The sequence below is a fragment of the Typopeltis vanoorti genome, chromosome 9 (genome assembly GCF_054136105.1).
Source record: "Typopeltis vanoorti isolate ZY-2024b chromosome 9, IOZ_Tvanoo_1.0, whole genome shotgun sequence".
Taxonomy (NCBI): Eukaryota; Metazoa; Arthropoda; class Arachnida; order Uropygi; family Thelyphonidae; genus Typopeltis; species Typopeltis vanoorti.
In genome coordinates this window covers 93,017,630-93,039,624 of record NC_143557.1, presented here as the reverse complement: position 1 = coordinate 93,039,624, position 21,995 = coordinate 93,017,630, and the positions used below count along the sequence as shown (strand labels likewise).

Sequence of the window (21,995 nt, the reverse complement as noted above, 5' to 3'; positions counted from 1 at the left end):
AGACACAACAAGTTAGCAAAATTAGACAATATTACGTTATGATTTTAACCTATATTCTAATTTTCACTCAAAATTATACTTAGCTTTCGGGAGCTCTCTCTCTAAAAACACAACCGATCGTCTAGCCCTCTAGCGGGCTATAACCCTAGTATATTCCATCACATGCTGTCTCATGTAATTATCCTTTAGTAACTGCATAAATTCCATTTCCTTCCTTCTACCGTGTTCTCTCTTCCTTCCAATCTATGTTCCTATAGTTGAAATCCCCCATAATAATACCCGCCCTCCATTCATTGAGCTTATTGGCCGATGCATACTATCCCCATCATGTTTTCGATACCCTGGTCTAGAAGCAACTAACTGTATATTTTATTCCGCTAGACTCTATCTCACACCAGATTGCCTAAAATATGCTATTTTCATTGGACTGTGGTGGAATCTCTATTCTCTTTGCTTGCCATTCATCGGATATCGTCAATAATATTCCTTCGCCCTTTTTTTTTCACTCTATCCTCCCTGAACACACATTCTATCCCACAATCTTCAGTCAGCCAATAACCTTTGACCAGGATGAACTAACTAATGCAAGAATTCAGAGAAGAATTCCTGACGTTTTATACTCACTGTCCCATTCTGGTTTGTTACCAGTGGTACTAACGTAGGCATTTCATTCACATTCTTATATTCAACTGCCTCACTGATGTCTGTATATCCACTCAACAACTTTCCCCTTAAAAGCTCTAGCTTCTCTGATTTTGTGCACCCATTTTGACTTCATTCAACATCTTTTCCAGGCTCTGAACACCAAATCTATTCAGATGCAAACCATCCTTCTTGTATAATTCCTTTCGTCCGTCAAATTCACTCTTTAACTCATGCATTACTAGAGCAACAAACGCTGTGAGGTCAGAGCATCGTGGCTAACAAATGTGCATATGCATATCGTGGAGTGCACTCATAAGTGCCAATCAGCCTGTTTTTTGTTTTTCAGAATGAAAATTCAAAGTTTCTGAAAAGAAAACTCCTTTGATTTCGAATAATACTGATTAAGTCACATTCTGTGCAAAAGTTCTTATAAAGATTCCAGTATATGTAGCTCTAGATGGGATACAAGCCCAGGTGTTTTCAACTATAGGGTGCAGATATATGTAAGGAATGATTATATCTTTGTGCTCATTGGAAATGCTGTGTGGACTCAGAATAACTTTTATCGTTAAATTCAGAGGAAGAAAAATGTTTATTAAAATCTGTACAGGTCTTTGAAATTTTTGAGTTCTTTGCTATAATGTAGCATATATAATTTCAGACTTCTTAACTTCAGCTGCTTCTTTTTCTCAATCTCATTTCATGTAAACGAATGGCGTTTACTATTTTTAGCCTTTGATCGTTCTAATAAATCCACGTTCATAGTACTGTTGTTGATATTTGAATGATCAATAATAAAACTTTTGAAGAATTGATATGATATAAAACTATGGAAATTTCATACGCCTACAGCCTAATAAGTACAGTATATTATTGCCTGATTTAGTGGAAGTTCCGTTAGTTGTTGACTAAAATCGAACTTATAAAAGTATTTGTTCTTCTAACGTTCTACTGTGATGCAGTAGTTTTGGTTTAAAGTTGTAAGCTATTGCAATACACTTCTTTGCAATTTAAAGGTAAAAGAAAATTACTGTGCTATATTATTTATTTGCTATTCCGGTGAAAATATTTATGCATTCATAATTAAATCTGATTATAAAGATTAAAATCATTTGCTTCAAGTCAAGGACTAAAGCAATATTTTATAGGGCTTATTTCAGCAAATTCCAGAATTGTTTGATTTTTGGTGCAAAAAAAGTACCTGGCTTTAATCATGCTACTCGGAAATAATCGATTGCAATAAAAACGAAATCATAGAGACATACAGGATGGCATACTATTTATATTCAAAATTACTAGTTATGATTACATTATATATATACTCACACACAGTACACAGCACAACTCCTTCCTAACGTGTATATTGCTATGCATTATGGGAAGGGGTCAGTACACAGACTAGATTCCTGTAACACATCAGTGCTATGTATGCACAAAAGGATAAGAAGAAAGAAGAAATCTGTTGATCTATTTTTTAAACAGCTCAGAGTTGTAACTTTCGAAGAATACAGAGTGAGGTCAGTTCATTCAATGACCAGAGTAAGATGGAATGGAACAGTAGTTATGAAGAGAGTTTGGGATTGTGAGTTTGTAGTTAGAGATGGGAAAAGAGTGTTGATCAAAAGCTGCTCTGATTCTTACAGATTAGGAAGATGTTGACAGAATTAAAATGATAGTGACTACTTTAATCAAGAATTGTCTATGAAAGTACTAGTAGAAGAGTGATAAGTAGAAAATTAATGTCTATGAGATATGAGTCATCAATTAATTGAACTGCCCTCTCTTGAATGTGACAGTCAGTCTTAGAGAGGCTTACAGTGCACTACCATAAATGTGTCGGCAGTATTCCATGGTTTGGTGATGTTGAAAGTTATAAAGGCTTAACAGTAGTGAATTAAGCAAAAATGTGCCCTGAATTTTATAATGTCTGCAGAAGCTGTGGTTGAATTGTTTTTGCACCAGGAAAGGCTAGAAGTAGATCAGATTTGATTATATTTTGGTATCTGGGTGCTATCCAAAGGAACAAAAGCCCTTCTTCCTTCCGAGTAGTTAGATAGGAACGTGTTTTGGTAGCATTGAATTTAAGAAAGTTATTTTCACCCTTACTGCAGCAAGAAGATCTGCGTTTAGGACATTAGTTATGAAACATCACGTGATGTCTAAGGATTGGAAAGTATAAGGTATTTCAAAAAAAAAAAAAAAAGAGAAATGGAAAGTACTGTCATAAGCACAACGAATAATGGAATTTGATGTGGAGAAACAGGTCATTGCGAGCAATTACATAAGAAGAGGATGGATGAAATTCTAGATGGCTGGGGCTGCATTGATGGGGATATCTGAGAAGAGAAATTTATCAATCCCTTATGCATCATGGACAGAAATGAAGCTGGCGACCCAAATAGATCACTGTATTGTGGTCTGTTGAGCAGACCTCTGTGCCAGATATGATCAAATGTCTTAGAAATATCGGAAGAATATACATGGCTTGAGTTCATAGAAAGGTATGTGGCAAAGACTCAGAGATCAGCTGATAGAGTAACGAAAGTCATATTTCTGATTAGTAATTAGTTGGCATAGAGATTATTCTCAGAGACATCACTGTGGTTTCTCATCCGCACTGAATACACTTTGACCGCTAATTCCTAGCGGGAAATTTTGACAATATGGCCTGATGGATCTGAGCTGTTCCAGTCAGCCCTATGTCACAAGTTTCGCATTGTATAATCATGGTTAAAAGAGAATATTGAAGAATGGCTTCCTCCCCCCTGACAGCCCAATTATTCTGGTTTGAATCCAATCGAACATTTGTAAGATCTAATGGAATGCTGCAACACCTGCTGGTTGTGGCCAGTGCCTCACTCGTCCTCCAGGACGTTATTCTGTATTCGGTTCAGAAGACGTCAGAACACTAGTCACTGCGAAGAAGGGGTAAAGGAGTTATCTCAGTTATTTGCGGCCAAACAGGTAGATAACTGGTCATAATGTTTTTTCTCATAAGTGCATGTAATGGCGAATAAGTTATGTCAAAATTAGTGAAATCTCCTCCCCTCTCATTAATAATGAATTTGACCAATGAATAAAGGCAGCATTATTTCTTGGTATCCCAGTACTTAGGCTCAACAAAAATGTGCACACAACACAAAATAGTAGAACCACTACTGTTTAACAATTAACCAGAATCTAAATGCTGTCATATTTTTGAGATATAACAACATTTTATTTGTAAGAGCTCTACAGAAGCAATGCATAACAGTTGCTACTGCTGACCTGCCAAGTGGTCAGTTTCTCTGCTCTCCAACTAACAGGCTGTGGTTTTGAGTGTGGATGTGTTATGATTCTGTTTAAGTGGGAAACGAATTTCATTCAGAAGTTCAAGGCCACAACTCTGATTAATGGAACTCATGCATGCCTTGAAAAATTTCAATGTTTGGTTCGTAGAGCAGGATTTCTGTATTTAATCTATAATACATAGGCTACTAATAATAATGAGCTATAAGCTAACAGCCTTTCATGAGTGAGATTCACAAGAAAGGAAAAAAATATCGGCGAGGTCAAATAATGCTGGAACTGTCAAAATTAGAACAAAGTTTAAAAGAACGTCCAGATTTTTGTGTTTTCAAGAGTTGTTATACTGGAACATGATGTAAGCTTCTTTCCAGTACAAGCCGAGACAAGCAAGTTTTTCCTAGAAATTGAAGTTGTGGAACCAATGCCTTAATACACAGCAATGTGTGTGTGTGTATATATATATATATATATATATATATATATATATATCTTAAACACGGAAATTTCATTGTTGATATTTTAAATATCTCCAACAGTACACCTAAACCTCTTTTTATGCGAATTGGGATATCAAAAATAATTTTTTACGCGATTTTTATTCACTTTTACGCGACCAACCTAAAGTCTAAGTTAGGAAAAAATCCGTAATTCAAGAAAATTCTGAGAATTTTGTAGAATTACATTCTCGTTTCAATTAAGAAAATTCTAAATTCTTACGAATTTCATTTATTGGGAATTCCCCGAATTACAGTACATAACTGACTGCTCATAAAAAAGCAGTTCTTAGCAGTTTGAATTTGGTGTTTGAGTAGACAACACAGTTACCGCATTTTTTGCATTTGCATTTTTTAAGTGAAATCAAAATAAAAATTGCGGTATAAAATTAATAATTTTGACAAGAAATAATAAATGGTAAGCTGTATGCAATTTTCAAACTTTCATTTCATTAACCGAAGATTTTAATCTAGCTCTCACATGATGCTGCCGATAACCAAAAAAAAAAAAAAAGGAAAGCCGTTTCCTTGGATATAAAAATTCAAATTTTAGATCGTCTCCAAACTAGGGAAGATGCGACGGCTTGTGTAAGCATTTTGGAGTCCGTGAATTAACTGTCAGATCTATAAAGAAATATGATGAAGAGGCTATTAGAAAAGCGATATGTTCTGGTACAAAATCGAGTGCAAAATTATCATCATACACAAGAGATATTGTTCTAGAAAAGGCCGAAAAAGCTTTAGTCATGTGGATATACAAAAAATAATGCCAGTTGACAGAAATTCCATCAAACAATCAGCATTGAGATTTTACGAACAGATTAAAAAACTGCAGTCAGATACTTCATCTCAAGCGAGGAAAAAATATAAATTTCATGCAAGCAATGGTTGGCTGACTAAGTTTATTAAAAGACATGCTCTTCATAATATAAAATTAAAGGTGAAACGGCTTCTGCTGATGAAACAGCTGCTAAAGCATTTCCACAAAAACTTGCTAAAATAATTGAAGATGGAGGTTACACTCGTGAACAAGTTTGGAATATGGATGAAACTGACCTTTTCTTGAAAAAAAATGCCAAACAGAACTTACGTATCAAAAATGCAAAAAACTGTTGGTGGGTTCAAAGCAGCAAAGGATCGCATAACACTCCTATTTTGTTCGAACGCTTTAGGAGATCGGATGTTAAAACCACTACTCATAAATCGATCATTAAGACCACGGCCAATGAAAGGCATAGATTTTCAAAAATTGCCAGTTCATTGGATGGCCAACAAAAAAAGCTTGGGTGACCATTCATATTTTCACTGAGTGGTTCCACAAACATTTTGTGCTAGAAGTTAGACGCTATTTGAATGACAAGGGTCTCGAATTTAAAGTGCTTTTGATTCTTGATAATGCACTCGATCATCCTGCCATAGAATACCCAAATGTGCAATTTTTTTTCTGCCGCCCAATACTACATCATTGTTACAACCTCTAGATCAGGGTATAATTGCGACTTTTAAAACATATTATGTCAGACGAACATTTCAGTACGTCTTGAACAAGCTAAATGATGATGAAACACTGTCAGTTATGGATGTGTGAAAAAAATTTTGAATTATGGATTGTATTGATCAGGTTCGATTATCGTTATCTGAATTGAGACCAGAAACTATGAATGCATGCTGGAAAGCTAAAGTGCATGTGTTAAAGAGAATGTTCCTGTTCCCTTCGATCATACTGCAGAATTCCCCAATATAATAAGTTTGGCATGTGAAATTGGCGAAGAAGGATTCGATGATCTTACGTCGGCAGATATCAAAGATTGTTAATTAATAAACCTCTTAGCGAAGACGAACTAGTGGAGATTGTTTCTGAGACTCCTGAAAGAGAAGAAGTTAATGATAATGATCAAGATAATCCTTCTTTTACTGCTGATATAATTAAAGAAGGTCTTAAACTGGCCAGAAATTTAGGCAATTATTTTGCCCGACATGATCTAAATGAAGAACATGCTGCTGGGAAGTTTTCACGTGAGCTTAAGTTGTTAATGTCTTCATACAGAGAATTATATCGCGACTTATCTAAAGCATCAACACAGCGATTAATAACTGAGTTCATGCCTGAAACTACTGAAACAACCAGTGGTACTTTTGTTCAAGACATGACAAGAAGAATTCCACAAGTTGAGGCGGAAGTCGATGACGATAATACCATATCTAGTAGTGCTAGTGATATTAGTCTTACGAAAACGATAGCTTTCGCTCAGAAACTGATAGCAAGTAACATAATCATTTTATAGAATCCTTAGCAAACGACTGAAATTAATATGTTTTTTTTAAGTTATTAAAATCCATTATACAGTATGTATGTATGTTCTCCATGAAATACAAATAAAAATCTTATGATCCTAACGAATTTAATGTTTTTTTTTTTTCATTATTTTCTTTATATTTCAAGTTTGGAAACCAATCTTCACTTTTTCTATGAAGTCAGTAGTTCTTTTTACGCGAATTCTATTTACGCGTAATTTTTAGGAACGTATCTATTGCGTAAAAAAGAGGTTTAGGTGTATTTTTATTTTCTGAAGACAATGTTTGACAGCACTCTTTTTTGCCCTTTCCAGAAACCTGTACAGCCACCCTCTACTTCTGAGCATTGCCGAGAGTGAGTACATTGCTGCAGCGTGCTTGACGGGATGTTTAAACCTAGTTAGTATACATCTGTGTGCTTATATTGATTTCACTGAGCTAAAGGATTAAAAATCTTAGTTTCTTCGAAAGACAAAAAACAACAACAACAACTTACCGTACATGTTTGAAACTAAGGTGGCTAATAATGATACCGACCGAAAAAAGGCCTATCGTCCATGCTTACAGTAGAGCCTAATCAGGTCTTTCTTTTCCCATTTATAATTAATCCATTCAATAATTTAACAAAGAAATCTTTAAGTAATAGCTTTCAATCGCAAAACTCGAGAAACACACTAAAGTAATGATAGTAGCTATTGATTTTAATTTCTGATTAAGCGATGCAATATAAACGTACCACCAGGTTTTGAATTTAGTTCGATGACTAGAGCAACCCCTAACGAATTAATTTTCATTTCTATTAGTTGTAAATGTTACTATTAACTATTGCTCCTTAGCAAATGACACCACTGCCTACATTATTAATGTCAAAAATAGGTCTTACCCTATTTGCTGCAAATGCTGCTGAAGTTGTTCATCGCTCAGTTCTTCTGGATTGACTTCAAAATCTTGATCAGTTGTCGATGTAATAGCACTATAAACACTAACGCTTCGTGAGTCAGCCATTTTGACGCACTTACAGTTGCCAAGTTACGCACATCCTGGTTAGCCCTCTTGTGGCACCGTTTGCGTTTGTTTTCGAGCGCTTTGTAAACTCTTGTGGACGAGGTGGCTAGTTTTATGTATCTTACTCTCAATCTCATTCTCCCTACAACTTTTCGGTAGCCATCTTGCTGTGTTAACTGTAGAGTGAGTTAGGCCTATCGAACGACGTGGTCGGTCGTTTATCGGAAAGGAGAGTTCTTTGTGAAGGTGTATATGTGTGCACGGTAAGTTTCAGTCAATTCAAATTCATCCGGTTAGAAGAGTTCACATATTATTCAAAAACAGTAGTTGATACCAGTACAATTTTTACTCGTTCTGAAGTATTTCCTAACTCCTTTTTTCACGTAGTCTAGTGTTTCTGACGTCCATTGACGGTTTTGTATGGTTCTCATTATTTAATGGGCGAAAACCGGTAAGGAGACATATCCCTCTTAAGATTGTGTGCAGGTTGAATTATTGAGTTTAGGTTCAGAAGTTTATATATTGCATTTTATTTAACTTAGCTTTTGGATTTTTTTAAATATATATAAATATATATATATATATATATATATATATATATATATTAATACTTTTTCTGCATTATCTTTAGCGCGTAAATGAAATCCCTAAACGAAATACGTATACGTTAAGTATTGGAAATAAACACTAAAAAAATAAAATAAATAAAAATAATGGTTTATAACCACATTAGCACGATCATTTCCGTAAGCAATTTTATATTTGCCATTTCGAAATTGTTGATTTTGCGAATGAAATGCAGGAGGTATCAAGCTATGTGCGTGCGTACGTATACACACAGTATATATATATATATATGTGTGTGTGTGTGTGTTAAAATAGCTTGGTATCTTTAACATATATATATATATTAACGGTAGTATGGGTCCTGGAACTCCATAGAGGTTGCAAGTGATGATAGTACATGGTGGTAACATCACTAAATATATCAAATAAAAGTTTTACATATACATGCAACTGCACACGAGTTAATTAATGACGTTTCAATTACTTCTTTTGTAATTTTTTTTTCAGGTGATCCAGAAATATTTTTAGCGAACTTACATTCGAGATCACGCGCAATGAAAACATTGACTTAATTGCTAAAGTTACCTGAATTAAGTTTTTCACGATCTAGTAAAGTAAACCAGATGTTTGGTTGCTGGTTATTAGGACTGGTAAGAATAATAATAACGCAGTGAATGCCACTGGGGCAAGAATTTACTAGTGTTGGCATTTAGTTTTTTTTATAATACTACCTTTCCCATCCTACTTTCAGACAAAAAACAAAAAAATTGAGGAATTTATGCTGAATAATGACTGATCATCTTTTAACATCACAGACCAATATAAGCCTTTTATAATGGCAAACTTTTATTTTATTTATTTTTAAGAATTTAAAAGGCTGAAATATTACAAATATAATCATATCTTTCCAAGCATTAGTTTGATTCCCCTGAAACCCTAATAAATTGACTATGGCCTTGAAAATGGATGAATTTTTATTGTATTGACACAAAGGAAATATTTCACTTTAATATCCGTACATGTTGGATATAGGGAAGAGAAGAGATTTTAAAACTGAAATGGTGGTTGTGGTTAGGACATATTGTATGGATGAAAAGTGATAGATGGAAAAAGACAGTCACCCAGTGGCATCTATATGAAGGAAGATGAATGCTGGGACCACCAGAGAAATGGAAGGATGACTTAGTGGAGATGGCTGAAGAATGCTGGTATAGGGGAGCCTTTGGCAGAGAATGATGGAAACAAATAGGGGAGATCTATAAGCATAAATGGTTATAAATAGGGCGTAGAATAAGAGAAGACATTCTGTTAAATTTTGAAATATTTTGATCCAGTTTGAAGGTTGAATGAATCATTACTTTAAATATGTTTAGCATAGACCATAAAAAATGTATACATCCTGGACAGTACTCAGATTCAGAACTGTGCCCTTGATTTCATCAGTAGTTTCCTGTGTTAATTTCTTCTTGATTAGTCTCATAATTAATTCCTTATTTTATCAGCTCCTAATTTGCTGTCTACTGCAGGACTAAATATGTTCATTTCTTTTGCTCTTTCATGTCACACTTTTAAATGCCAATCTTTCATCTGTTCTGTTTTTCACCATACCATTTTACATTAGTTTGTTTCTGTCCTTGTGATGTTAATATATAGTATCTTTGAGATTAGAAGAATATTTAAATGTGTGTGTGTGTGTGTGTGTATATATATATATAAATTTTTTCTCAGAACTTTTGTGGTTTCATTTTTTGATCTTTTATTAACCCAATTCTCAGAGCCATATGTTAAAACTGTTTTTAATTCTTGCTGAACATTTCTCTGATTTGTCTTTTGCTCCATGTATTTATTCATCTAACTTCCTAACCACACCAGTCCTTGAATTCTGTTATGTCGTCTGTTATAAACCTAGTTTTCCTGTTATATTTTGATTTTTTTTTTTTTTAATACTCAGTTTGTAATCAGTTTAGTTTAGCTAAGATTGTTGCAGATTTATTTAATAGAATATCATCTTCGCAAAGAATGTTTCATATTTCTAATTTTGACCAATTATTATTACTGCATGATACCTCTAAGGAGTCCAAGGACTTCATCACAGGAGGGGGCCCCCCACCCCTTCCAACAAGCAATCAATCCACCATCTACACAATGTAACTAACCAGCACACTGTGCAATCTGCCATCCACTGAAGTCTGTCTTTTTGTCAGTTACTCGCATATGTTTTTTTTTTTTTTTTTTTTGGCCAGTTTGCCTGAATGTATAGGATGAAAAACGAGTTTTTGGGAGAAAAACTGCTGTCTACATATGAGATCAGCTAACTCACCTTCAGCTGAAATAGTTCATATAAAGATTCCTTTTAGTATGATAGTCAAACTTGGGTCTTTTCCAGGCAAAGGCTGTAATGTCTCATCATTCAACTGGGATACAAGGGCCTCATGGTTGCTTATTTAACATTTACTTTTTTTCATAATGTTCACGATTTAGACTATTTCAATATTCTAACTGCAACTTAGAACTTAAACATAGGCTGTTATTGCTTTATGTATAGTGTCCTACACTATATGGTTATTTTCAGAAGATTTTGCTTTAACATTTTATCATATTTACTTTTTTAACAAATATACATAATAGGAACATATCTCTATTCCATCATTTTGAACTTGTTTATGCTAAAGTAAATCTAATGTTATCTCCTAAATTACTTTGTGGCATCCTAAGTATATTTATATAAATCTCATATGGAATATTCTGTAGTGAAATTCTTCCATAAATGTTGCACTCATGTTGATATCATTTATTTCTTTAATTAACTTGTATGTGTTATTCATGCTGTTAAAATCTTGTATGACCACATAATTATTTATTCTGGTTTCATACACACTATAATGTAGGCATATAACAGATTGCTGATAAAATCAATTGTTGACATATGCATCCTTTATTATTGATTGTGATACAGAATGACCGTTATAATCTACTTCTGTAAATTTTAGATCTTTTATAAAAGTAAACCAAAGCTAGTTTAGGTTGATGACTTGGTTTGTTGCATTGTTTGGATATCGTACCATCTCTAGAGCTTCCCTGAACTTCAGTATAACTGTTTAACTCAGTATATGCCATTTTCAGATCACTTCATGTTTCTCATTTGTAATATGATAGTTTAGACCTAATTTGTAGGATCTCTCTCTCTTTATTATTGAAATGTTCATGTGTATTTCTCTTGAATGGTTCTTGTCTTTATCTAACATATGTCACAAGAACAGAATATTTTAATGTACATCCAGCTTCTTAGTTCTCATGTTGGCTACAAGAACATTAATATCTGCTTCCACTGTGTGCAGAAAGCTTCACGAAGGTGGTCTGTATGCTAGGTGACCAGTAGTTTGCATTCCCCTATCCTCATACCATAGGAGAGAACATTTGAAATGATCCATGCTTCACATCAGCTGGACCCAATGGGGATTGGCATTGGGCATTGTTTACAGACAGTTTTGATTTGCTTTGCAAAGCAATACCAGGTATGCTCTGTTGTGGATAGAACCAGGAGCACGTATCCTTCTAATATCCATGAATTGAGACACTTATGATGAAGGTAGTGTGATGGTTGGCGTGAGTGGACACACCAACCTGTATGTGCTTCCTAGCAGAACCATAAATGCTCCATCTTACAGAAAAAAGATCTGTTCATCTCTATATGCATGTGTGATAGAGGCAACAGTTATCCTACAAGACAGTAATGTTTGTGAGCATGTCTAGGATGCTCTAAGTAGATATGTTGCTGTCCTCAACCCCCTCCCCCAGTTTATCTGGGGGTTTTCATCCCACAAGCAGGTCCTGTGAACACACACAGATTACAGTCATGAATATCGCCCTTAGGAAATGCAGCAGAGGAGTGGTGAACTGGCTGCATTAATACGCCAGAAAACCCTCATTAGGAGGGGGACTCGACCCTTCCTAGACGGATGAGAATGATAGGATAGATTTTTCTTTATTCCTTAATTTACAGAAATCAATGTATTACAAAATTAGATAAAATATTTTCGATGTTTCTTATTTGTATGCACATTCTGTGGTTTTGTTTATAAGAAGCTAGCAATGTAATGCTCGGCCAGCATACCATTTCCTTGGAAAATTACTTTGCTGTGGTGGGTCTTAATTTAATCTTTTGATGCACTTATCAGTTGTTATGCCAAAGTTGTTCAGGAAGTTATCCAGATGTGAATTAAACAAGTGCATTTTTAATTATCATAATTGAATTATGATATAGGAATCCTGCTGTAGGGACAAGATGTAGCACTTTTTAATATTTATTGGAAGCAGCGATCTCACAGGTATTGAAAATCACTTGTCATCTAAGACTCACAAATCTCCATGCTCCCCAGGTCTTCAAATGCACACACACAGCCTGTTCATTGCAGAAGAATTGCCATCTGTTTGGCCATCCAAACTGATTACTTCATTTAACAAGTTTGTGGAGTACAGTAATTTTTTTTTAATATCCATTCCATGCAAGAGGTATAACCAGGATGATATCACTGTGTAATGTGAGCAAGTGGTTAAGGAGAGAGAGAGAAGGAACCAGTTGATGTGTTACTTGAAACCTACAGATTGTAATTAGTAAGGAAAACATGAGGAAGGCTGTTTTAGAGAACAGGTAAATGCAATGGAGGAGGAACAAAAGTTGGTTTGTTAAGTTCAGACTGTAACTGTGTATAAATGTTGACTGAAACCTGCACTTTGCTGGTTTAGAGGAAAAGAAGAATGGCGGAGTCATTTTGGCAGAACAGTAAATATAACTGTAGAATATACCCATGAAAATAGCTATAGAATAAACATAAATGGAAACACATTTACATGAAACTGATTGAAGTATGAGGGAGGGTCATCTATTGACTAGATTGCCTTCATCTTAAGCATTTTCAGTGTTTTTGGTGTATCATCTTAAATGTGAGAACAGTACTTGAAGGTTGGGTGGATATGGGATTTATATAGTGTTAGCAGTTGTACAGTGTCCTGAGTAGACAAGTTTTTGGAGGCTGAAGATCTATAGATGTGACATGTTTGTGCTAGGGAATGTGAGAGATGTAGGTCTGCCCAAGAGGAGAAATCTGATTTTTCTCAGAGATTTGACTATTGAGAGGAAGTAAAATTAGATCCTGTTTACAGGAAATAGGATGGGACTGTACTTTGGTATCATTAACGTTGATAATGCTGTCCTCACTTTGTTGGAGAATGGTAAGGAGATCAGTAAAGCTATTTTTTGTGGAAGCTCTTAAAGCTTGAAATATTTGACCATTGCAAGGTCTGCCAATGAAGTATAAAAACATGAAGAATTATTTCATATGTTTAGAGCACCATGTGCATCACCTAGAATTATTTTGATACCTTTTGATTTATATGGTTTTCTGTGTTCTTTTCAAAATTTTTAATAACTTTTTACCACCTTTTATTATACCTTTCTAATATTTTTTTTTCATTTGAAGGCATCTATTGGCTCAGTCATTAAGAAATGTAGGATTTTCTTTTCTTGCATTCCTTCTTTAACTTGTATTCTAAGTGTTCCACTTTTCTTTGGCAGTTACTTTCCTTCATGTCATTTGCAAAATATGTTGGTATTTTCTCCAATTATGCCATGCACTAAGGTTTAGTATTCATTTTTAAACTCACTTTGTCAGTAATGATATTTTTATTTGTACAGGCATACAAAATGCATGCTTTCATATAACATAACACATCATAGTCATGCGATTTGTCACTGAAAGTGGCATCAATCATGTGACAGTGCACCAAGAAAATGTAATGCAGATAAGAAAAGAATATCAAGCTTAAAAAAAAGTCACACAAACAACAATAATAAAACAATTAACAAATAGCCAAAAATAATATCATTCATAACATCACATCCATGTATAAAATGAAGAACAATAGTACACTGCAGACATTTCAGAATACATGTTTTGCGTTGAGACAGGTAAAATGTTATCATCATCATTAAATTTCTGACATGTATCCTCAAGGGTTGTATAGGATATCATAGTACTAGATGAAAAACTTACATCATTACTAACTTTTTATCTACAATTTTTCTCCAAATCAATCTCTTACCTGTCAAGACTCCAACATTGTCAGATCTTATATTTCTGTCTTCTAAAACACTTTTTACTGTATCAATCCACCTATATCTTGGTCTTAATCTCGGTTTTTTTTTTCCTGACAGCCTGACAGAGAACACTTGTTTTACTAATCTTTCCTCTCCCATTCTGATTAAGTGACCATACTACCTGAGATTAGCTCTGCTGACACATTTCTCGATGTTAACACTGTCAAGTTGTTTCCTAATATCCTCGTTTTTAATGATGCCATCTGGTCACACCTCTAATCTTTCTCAGGTCTCTAGTCTTTGGTCAAGTGTTTTTTTTATCTAACCCAGCTCTCAGATCCATAAGTTAAAATTGGCTTGAATACTGTCTTGTATACAGTTGATTTAGTATTTTAACTAATTTCTCTCTTATTCCATATAAATTTATTCAGTTGACTTTCTACCATACCAGCTTTAATTCTGTTGTCTTTATCCATATTTAATTTATTATCATCACTAAAAATTGTGACTAAGTAGCTGAAATGTTTTATTGTTCTGTAGATTCTCCATTCACAATGCAGTTGATGTTTTCAATGCTTCTGCCTATTTTCATTGTCTTTGTCTTGTTATTGTTGACTTTCATACCAAATCTATTACAACACTTATTCAATTTAGTCAGGGAATCTTGCAGACTTGTACCGGATTTATTTAGAAGTATAACATCATCTGCATAAAGTAAAGAGCTGAGATTGACATCTTCAATTTTGATATCAGGTTTAATACCACTTTCCTTCATAATGTGATCCATATAGAGAATGAATAACAGAGAGGGATAATGTACAACCTTATCTGATACCAGACTCAACTTAAACCCATCTTCCTGTACTTCAATTCTAACTACTGACTTAACTCAAATAAAGATTAAGTATTGCTTGATATGATGCTACATTGACACCATATAACTGTAGCATTTTGAATAGCTCTCTTGGCACCTTGTTATATTCCCATGATTTCTCAATATTTGTTGTAAAGTGAAAATCTCATCCTGACAACCTCTATCTGGCATGAATTCAGCTTGTTCTTTATCAAGCTTCCTTCCATAACCCTTCTCAATCATTTGTCCAGTATACTTGCATAAATCTTACCAGGAATGTTCACTAGGAAAATACCTTAATTCTCACATTCAGTTTTATTTTCCTTTTTTATATATGGGTACTATGAGAGCTCTATTTCAATCATCTGGAATTCGTCCCGCTGTCCAGGCCTTCTGAACTATGCAGTGCTGCCACTGCAAGACTTATACCTCCATACTTGAGCATTTCTAGTTGAATATCATCTACTCTAGCTGCATTTCCACATTTCAGGCCTTTAATGGCTCTTTCTACATAAAGTATGGATATGTATTCCTGATTGGATTATTTAGCAATGTTTCGAAGTAATTACTTCACATACATCAAGGATATCTTTTCTCCAGTTTTCATGTCACCTTTATCATCTCTAATTCCTTTTACAGCACTCTTTCCTGCATTTCTGAGCTTTTTCAAAAGCTTTCAGAATATCTTGCCACCTTCCTGATATTTATTTTCTGTGTTCTTACCAAAGTCTTCCCATGACTTTTGTTTAGCTAGTTTTACATAGTGTTTAGCTTTCTTACATTTGTCTCTGTATTCTCTAAGAGCACAAGCTAACTTACATTCCAGAAACTTTCAATATGCTTTCTCCTTTAACTTCCTGAGTCCCCACCGTGGCATTCTGATTTTTGTATCCTTACAGAGAACTTATTACATGAATCAATCAATATTTTCTTCAAGATTTGCTGCTGAATCACAAAGGTTTGGTTCCTATTCTTAAACTTTCATTTTTTCTTGAATAATGTTTATGTATTTTATACAGTTAACATCTGAGAGCTGTTCAACTTTTATTTGCTTTAAAACTTTCTTACATGTTCTTCTTTTCAATATGAAATTCAGTTTTATCCTGCTCAAGACTAAATCCTCTGTGTACACTAGCGTCCTTCATCACTGAGAAAACATCGTTATAAACAATAACATAGTCAGTGAGACTTTTCTTATTATTTGTCTCTTCTCTCAATGTGAATTTGTGCACATTTTTATGTTGGAACACTGTGTTAGCCCTGAGCAGAAATCCAACAGGTATTTTCCATTATTAGCTTTACTCTTAATTTTCCCAATATATATTTGTATGTTTGACAATCATTTACTGCTCTGCTGTTTAGATCCTCAACAAGGACCAACTTTTCCTTTTTCATTGTGTCAGTTGCTTTCCCTAAAGTCTCAAAAAGTTCCTCCACTTCTACCTTAGAAGCAGAGGAATCTGCTGCCTTCTGTGGGATAATAGGCACAAATAAGTCTCATTGTCCAGTTTACCATTCTGATATTTGCATACATCACTCTACTTGATATTGCCTGCCATTCAAGATTAGCCCATATTTAGTGTTCAATACTATAGCTACTCCTTCCTTTCCTTGATTGTTATTACTTGAATATAACATTTTGTATTTATTGCTCAGAAAGTTCTCACCAGTTTTTGTCTTTTCTTTGTTTGTCACCTCTACAGGGTGTTCGGGATAAATTTGACATATTTATAATTAATTATATTTTTCCGTAAGTTACATGTATTAACACACACTTCTCTTCATTTAAAAGTTTGGACCCTTCTTCATTCATATACAAGATGTCAGAAAGGATGGATAGCTGGAACCCACCTGAATCATGGAAGAGAATAACTTGTATCATGATGATTCGTGCCCGCCATCAAAATAAGGATATTACGACTGCTGCCCAATGCTCCCTGAATACAGTAAAAACAATCAGGCATGAACTAGAGACTTGCAATGGTGACTACGAGGATGTAGCAAGAAGAAAGATCCCTAGCAGACGATCTGATTGCGTTCGTACAGCAGAATTCCTCGCAAATCTGCAGGAGCAGGTGTTGAAGAACCCTGGCATTGGAATTCGGGCTTTGTTAAGTGGAGTTGCTAACTGTAGTCAAGCCCTGGATAACAAGGGTAGCCAATGGTAGGCCGTATGTATGGCAGCAGGATTCGGCCCCTTGCCACACCTCTGGGAAAAGTCAAAAATGGTTGTCTGAAAATTTCTACGACTTCACCAGTCCAAATGTTTGGCCTCCAAACTCCCCAGACCTTAACCCCATGGATTATTTTGTATGGGGCGCAGTTGAAAAAGACACCAATCGCACTTCCAGTAATACAAAAGCCCAGTTAATGGATAAAATTAAAACAGTTTTTGCGGCCCTTCCCAGGGAGACTGTAGCATCAGCTTGTTCGAGGTTCCGAAGCAGAATTGAAGCTGTGATCGATGCTAATGGTGGTTATTTTGAGTAAATCTTGTTGATAGTATTGTAATTAACTCTGCCTGTAATGTTTTTTTGTCAATTCATTAAATTTAATAGATACAAAGAAGATTTTCTTTTTCCTTACGAAACTGTCAAATTTATCCCGAACACCCTGTATTATGTCCATCTGGTACTCATTCAATTCCTCAGCTAGCTCCATTTTTTTGTTCATTCAGGCTTCTTATGTTGATAGTACCAATCTTGAACTCTGGTGATGTTGAGTTGGGGGTGTATTTTAGGATTTGTTCCAGTAGCTGACTTTTCACTATTCACCCTGGATCCCTGGTGAAAACAACAGGGATCCAGGGTGAATATCCGGGGGCCTTGGTTAACTGAGCGACGTCCCAGCTGGCATGAAATTTTGTCATGTTGTACCATCATTCTGTATTTTGGTTTAAACCAATAAGAATGCTATTTGGTCACCTAAATCCCAAATTTTACCACCTATCTTCGTTCATTCAAAATCCAGGTAGATACCTAACAGGGTACACCACGAGAAGCTGAGGATTGGACATCAGAAGCCCTGGTCGGTTCTCTGCATTCCTTTAAAGGCTATGTGGAGGTCTATTCTAAATTATACAGCTTTGACCTCTTAAGCATCCCTTAGATAAAATATTAAAGGAATCCAAAATGGAAACATAATAGAAACAGTTAAAGAAAACAAAAAAACTCCAACTAAAGTACCAGGAATATCATTGACATCAAGAAGAATCCCTACATAAACCTTAACAGCAAGAAGAAAAACCACGTGCCAGTAAGCAGACACCTTTCTCCTGCAGCCATCTAAAGCTAATCTAATCTAAGTGAATTCAGTTAAACCAACATCTCACCTCTCGATACCCATAGCGATACTAGAAATGCAGGTACCAAGAACCAAATACCTTAGGCCTCAATGTTAAGTTTGTTACCTGTCATAAGTTGGAAAGGCAGAAATTGGGTTTAGTTCTTTGATCCACTTCCTCTAGTTAGCTCCTCCCTTCAATAAACATCACTATTGAGTATGAAGCATTGCATTTAGCAGTGCTGTATATTAACAGTTGCTGGACAAAACGATGCTAACATTTATATAAAAAATATAGAGAAATGTGTTTCATTGGGTATATTTTATTGACCGTAACATGAAATTAATGAATCTAACATTTGTTCATTTTCAGCAAATAGAGGAAAGGGCAAACTGTTGTTCTTTTATCTCACAAATTCCATTTTTCCAGAAAATCCATTATGGTGGTGGAGGCTGAAAGTTATGTAGTCTATGCAGTTATCACCATTGGATTAGTAGGCATCAGTAGGCACTTGTCATACAAAAAAGCCTACTTCTTTCATAAACCTTGATACATCTTCTTCCCCTCCCCTGGGAAAAATATTTTCTATATTAATCTGGTACATATTCCTTACCATCTTATGTCTCATTTGTATCACACTGCAGATGGCATTCAATCTATCTTCATACAGAGACAATACAATTACTTCAATCACCCTTCTTTCATTTCTTTCCAAAATAATCTTTTTTAAAATTATTTGTCCATCACTCTTATCCAAATCACCAACTTCATATCCATCCCTGTTTGCTACAGTTTATATAATCTGTGGTATCCTTTCCTGTACTTTTGCAGAGTCCAGCAGTATTACTGAGGAATCATTTCCTTTATCCAGCTCAGTTATCTGTTATAAAAATTGAGGAAATTATTAAGGCAACACCTATCTTTCACACAACCAGTTTTGAGCATCTTGCTTATTCAACTCAAATTGTCCCAATTTGAATATGAATTTTCATTTGACAGTCTGTAAAAGGTTTCAAAATTTAGATATATGTATTTCGCTTCTTCAGCCCTTTTGTTACTCTTGTGTTTTAAATTTCAGGATTCTCTATCCCTTAAAGAGAATCCCATTATTAATACAACCCCTGTAATGATGCTAAAATTACCAATCCAGATACACAAACTGGCTTATAATTTTAAGTTGTAAAGTTTTAAATTATGCAGTACTTCATACTGATGAAATATTTTAGAGATGATGCAGATTTGGGCCAGATGATTAGAAATGATGTTGATGTACTGGAACAGTTTGAATGGACTATGGACAGAAAAGTGGGATGCCAATTCATTGTCACTAAATATAAGGTTTTGTACTTTGGAACTCGGAAATGTAATGCTGTATATCACATTGGAGGCATATTACAAGAGGTGGAGGAAGTGAGGGATTTGGGGATATAGTGGATAGAAAATTAAAGTTCATGGGACATATTTCAAAAGTGATCAAATCAGCACAAAGAAATAATGGCATTATTTAAGGAAATTAACAATGTATATGATATATTAATTAGGAAAAAAAAGTAATACTCCTGATATTTCGACAGAGTCAAATTGCTATCTTCAGGGAACAAAAAACAAATTGATATGTGCATGCAGAAATAACAAAGGTCTAAAGTCCTAAAATAGTGCCTCTTAGTGGGATGGGTGTTCTTGGCTGTTAGCCTAAAATTCTCAGGATCAGTGCTTCCTAGATTTCAGGCAGTTTTATACAATCATATTTATTGATGTTAAGATGAGATAGTTCCTTAAGCTTGAGTCTGATTCCAGGAACATTTGTTTGTATTTGAATTTGCTTCTGTGGAGTAAAGTGGTCTTTTTCCATAGTATCTTACTTGTGGCAGGTGTCCAAAGCACGATTCAAGATTTGAGTGACTGTAGTGGTGGAACCGGATGTAGTTTGTCTTCAGCAATTCTGTTGTTGGTTCTCCTGACTGTTTGGCCATAATAGGACAGCTTGCAACTGTATGGAACCTGGTAGACACCTGGAAGCCTAGGTGTCTACCATTCGCTCTTCCAAACTCCAGGACTGCTGGCTGATCTTTGAAGGAGCAAATAAGGGATGCCAGTTTTTTTGTATGGTCAGTATGTGGTTATAAGGTTGTATCTTTTTTAGAATTTCAGTTTTTCAGATGCATCTTGGATATATGAGATTGGGTATAGTCTCTGTCCTGGAGAGAAGATGGTGGTTGGGGGTTTTTTAGTATTCTTTGGATTTGGTGGGGAATTGTAGCAATTGTCTAAAAAGGTGTGAATGTGTTCAAGTTCAGTGTAGAGGGCATAGTTATCAGAGCTAATCTGTTTTGCACTGTTATACAGGGTTTTAATGATTCCATGCTATTATATGGGAGGGGAGAGGTTGACTGTTGGTGAATGTATCTGCTTGTGTGTGTGTGTGTTTTCTGTAAACTGAGAATACCGATGATCCATTAGGTTGGCGTGTAATTAGTTTTTTTTTTTTCTTTCCCCTCTCCAAATTGGGTTCTGGGTTATTAAGGTGTGCTCAAGTGTTGAGAGAGTCAGAGATGTGGCCAAATAGAGAACACATCAGCGTCGCATAGCCAACTAGGTTTGTGAGGGGGCAGAGGTTAAGGCTTTATTTTGAGTGCAATTCACACAGTAGTGTGAATTGCACTTAAATGGCTATTTGAGGTTAGGTGTGACATGTCAAGGCATTGTTCACTGAGTGTGCGTGTGGAAATGCAGTTTCGGAAATTTTCGGAAATTAGAGCTCTGGAGAAGGGGAATGATTACATGATTTGATTAGCATGTGTGCAGGTACCCATGAGGTGAGGGAGTGAGTGAAAATGATTTTAAAAAAATGATAAAAATAAAAAAATATGGAATCTGGTTTCTCGGGTAATGTAATTGAATAGGTCATAGTCAGTGCAAGGTGTAAAGGTAGCTGTAGGTCTAAGGGAATATTACAGTTTATGTATACTAATAACAGAAGCATCGGAAATAAGTTTTTGTTATTAGTTGGTGCAATCTTGCCAAAAGTTATAGGCATTAGTGAGACTTGGTTGACAGATGTCACAGGGAGAGAATATGAGGAGTATAATATTTTCAATGAGGATAGAGAATAGTATGGGGACTACTGACAATAGCAGATGAATGGTAGCCAAAAGAGAGTAGACTGTTACCATGAAGATATGCAGAAGGCAGTGCAAGAGATGTGAATGATATTCATTGACAAATTAGCATGATTATTGCAGGCTAAGGAATTATGTGCAGGCCTGGTTGGTCGAGTGGTTAGCGTGTTCTCTCTCCAGCCAAGAGGCTGTGGGTTCGAATCCGCCATGGGCATGGATGTTTGTGATGGAAATCTGCCCATAGAATGTGGAAAGGGAATCTGCGACCCTAGCACTTATTCTAGCAGAAGACAATCATTGCCAAAACCATGTGAGGTACGGCAGTGACCATACGGACGTCAAATGTGAT

General features: G+C 35.3%; 2 protein-coding genes across 3 annotated transcripts in view; one reads left to right on the top strand and one right to left on the bottom strand.

Annotated features, from left to right (window-relative positions):
• The window catches only part of LOC150103255 (cilia- and flagella-associated protein 263), a 101,311-nt gene extending 93,584 nt beyond the window's left edge, over positions 1-7,727 (bottom strand). Inside the window, exon 1 of the mRNA XM_090398428.1 lies at positions 7,606-7,727. Coding sequence (XP_090254554.1) covers positions 7,606-7,727 — 122 coding nt within the window. The remainder of the gene's footprint in view (positions 1-7,605) is intronic.
• Positions 7,728-7,853: 126 nt separating this feature from the next.
• The window catches only part of CkIIalpha (casein kinase II subunit alpha), a 210,032-nt gene continuing 195,890 nt past the window's right edge, over positions 7,854-21,995 (top strand). For both annotated transcript variants that reach the window (XM_090397835.1, XM_090397836.1), the window contains exon 1: positions 7,854-7,990. The gene's annotated coding sequence lies outside the window, so the exon portion shown is untranslated. The remainder of the gene's footprint in view (positions 7,991-21,995) is intronic.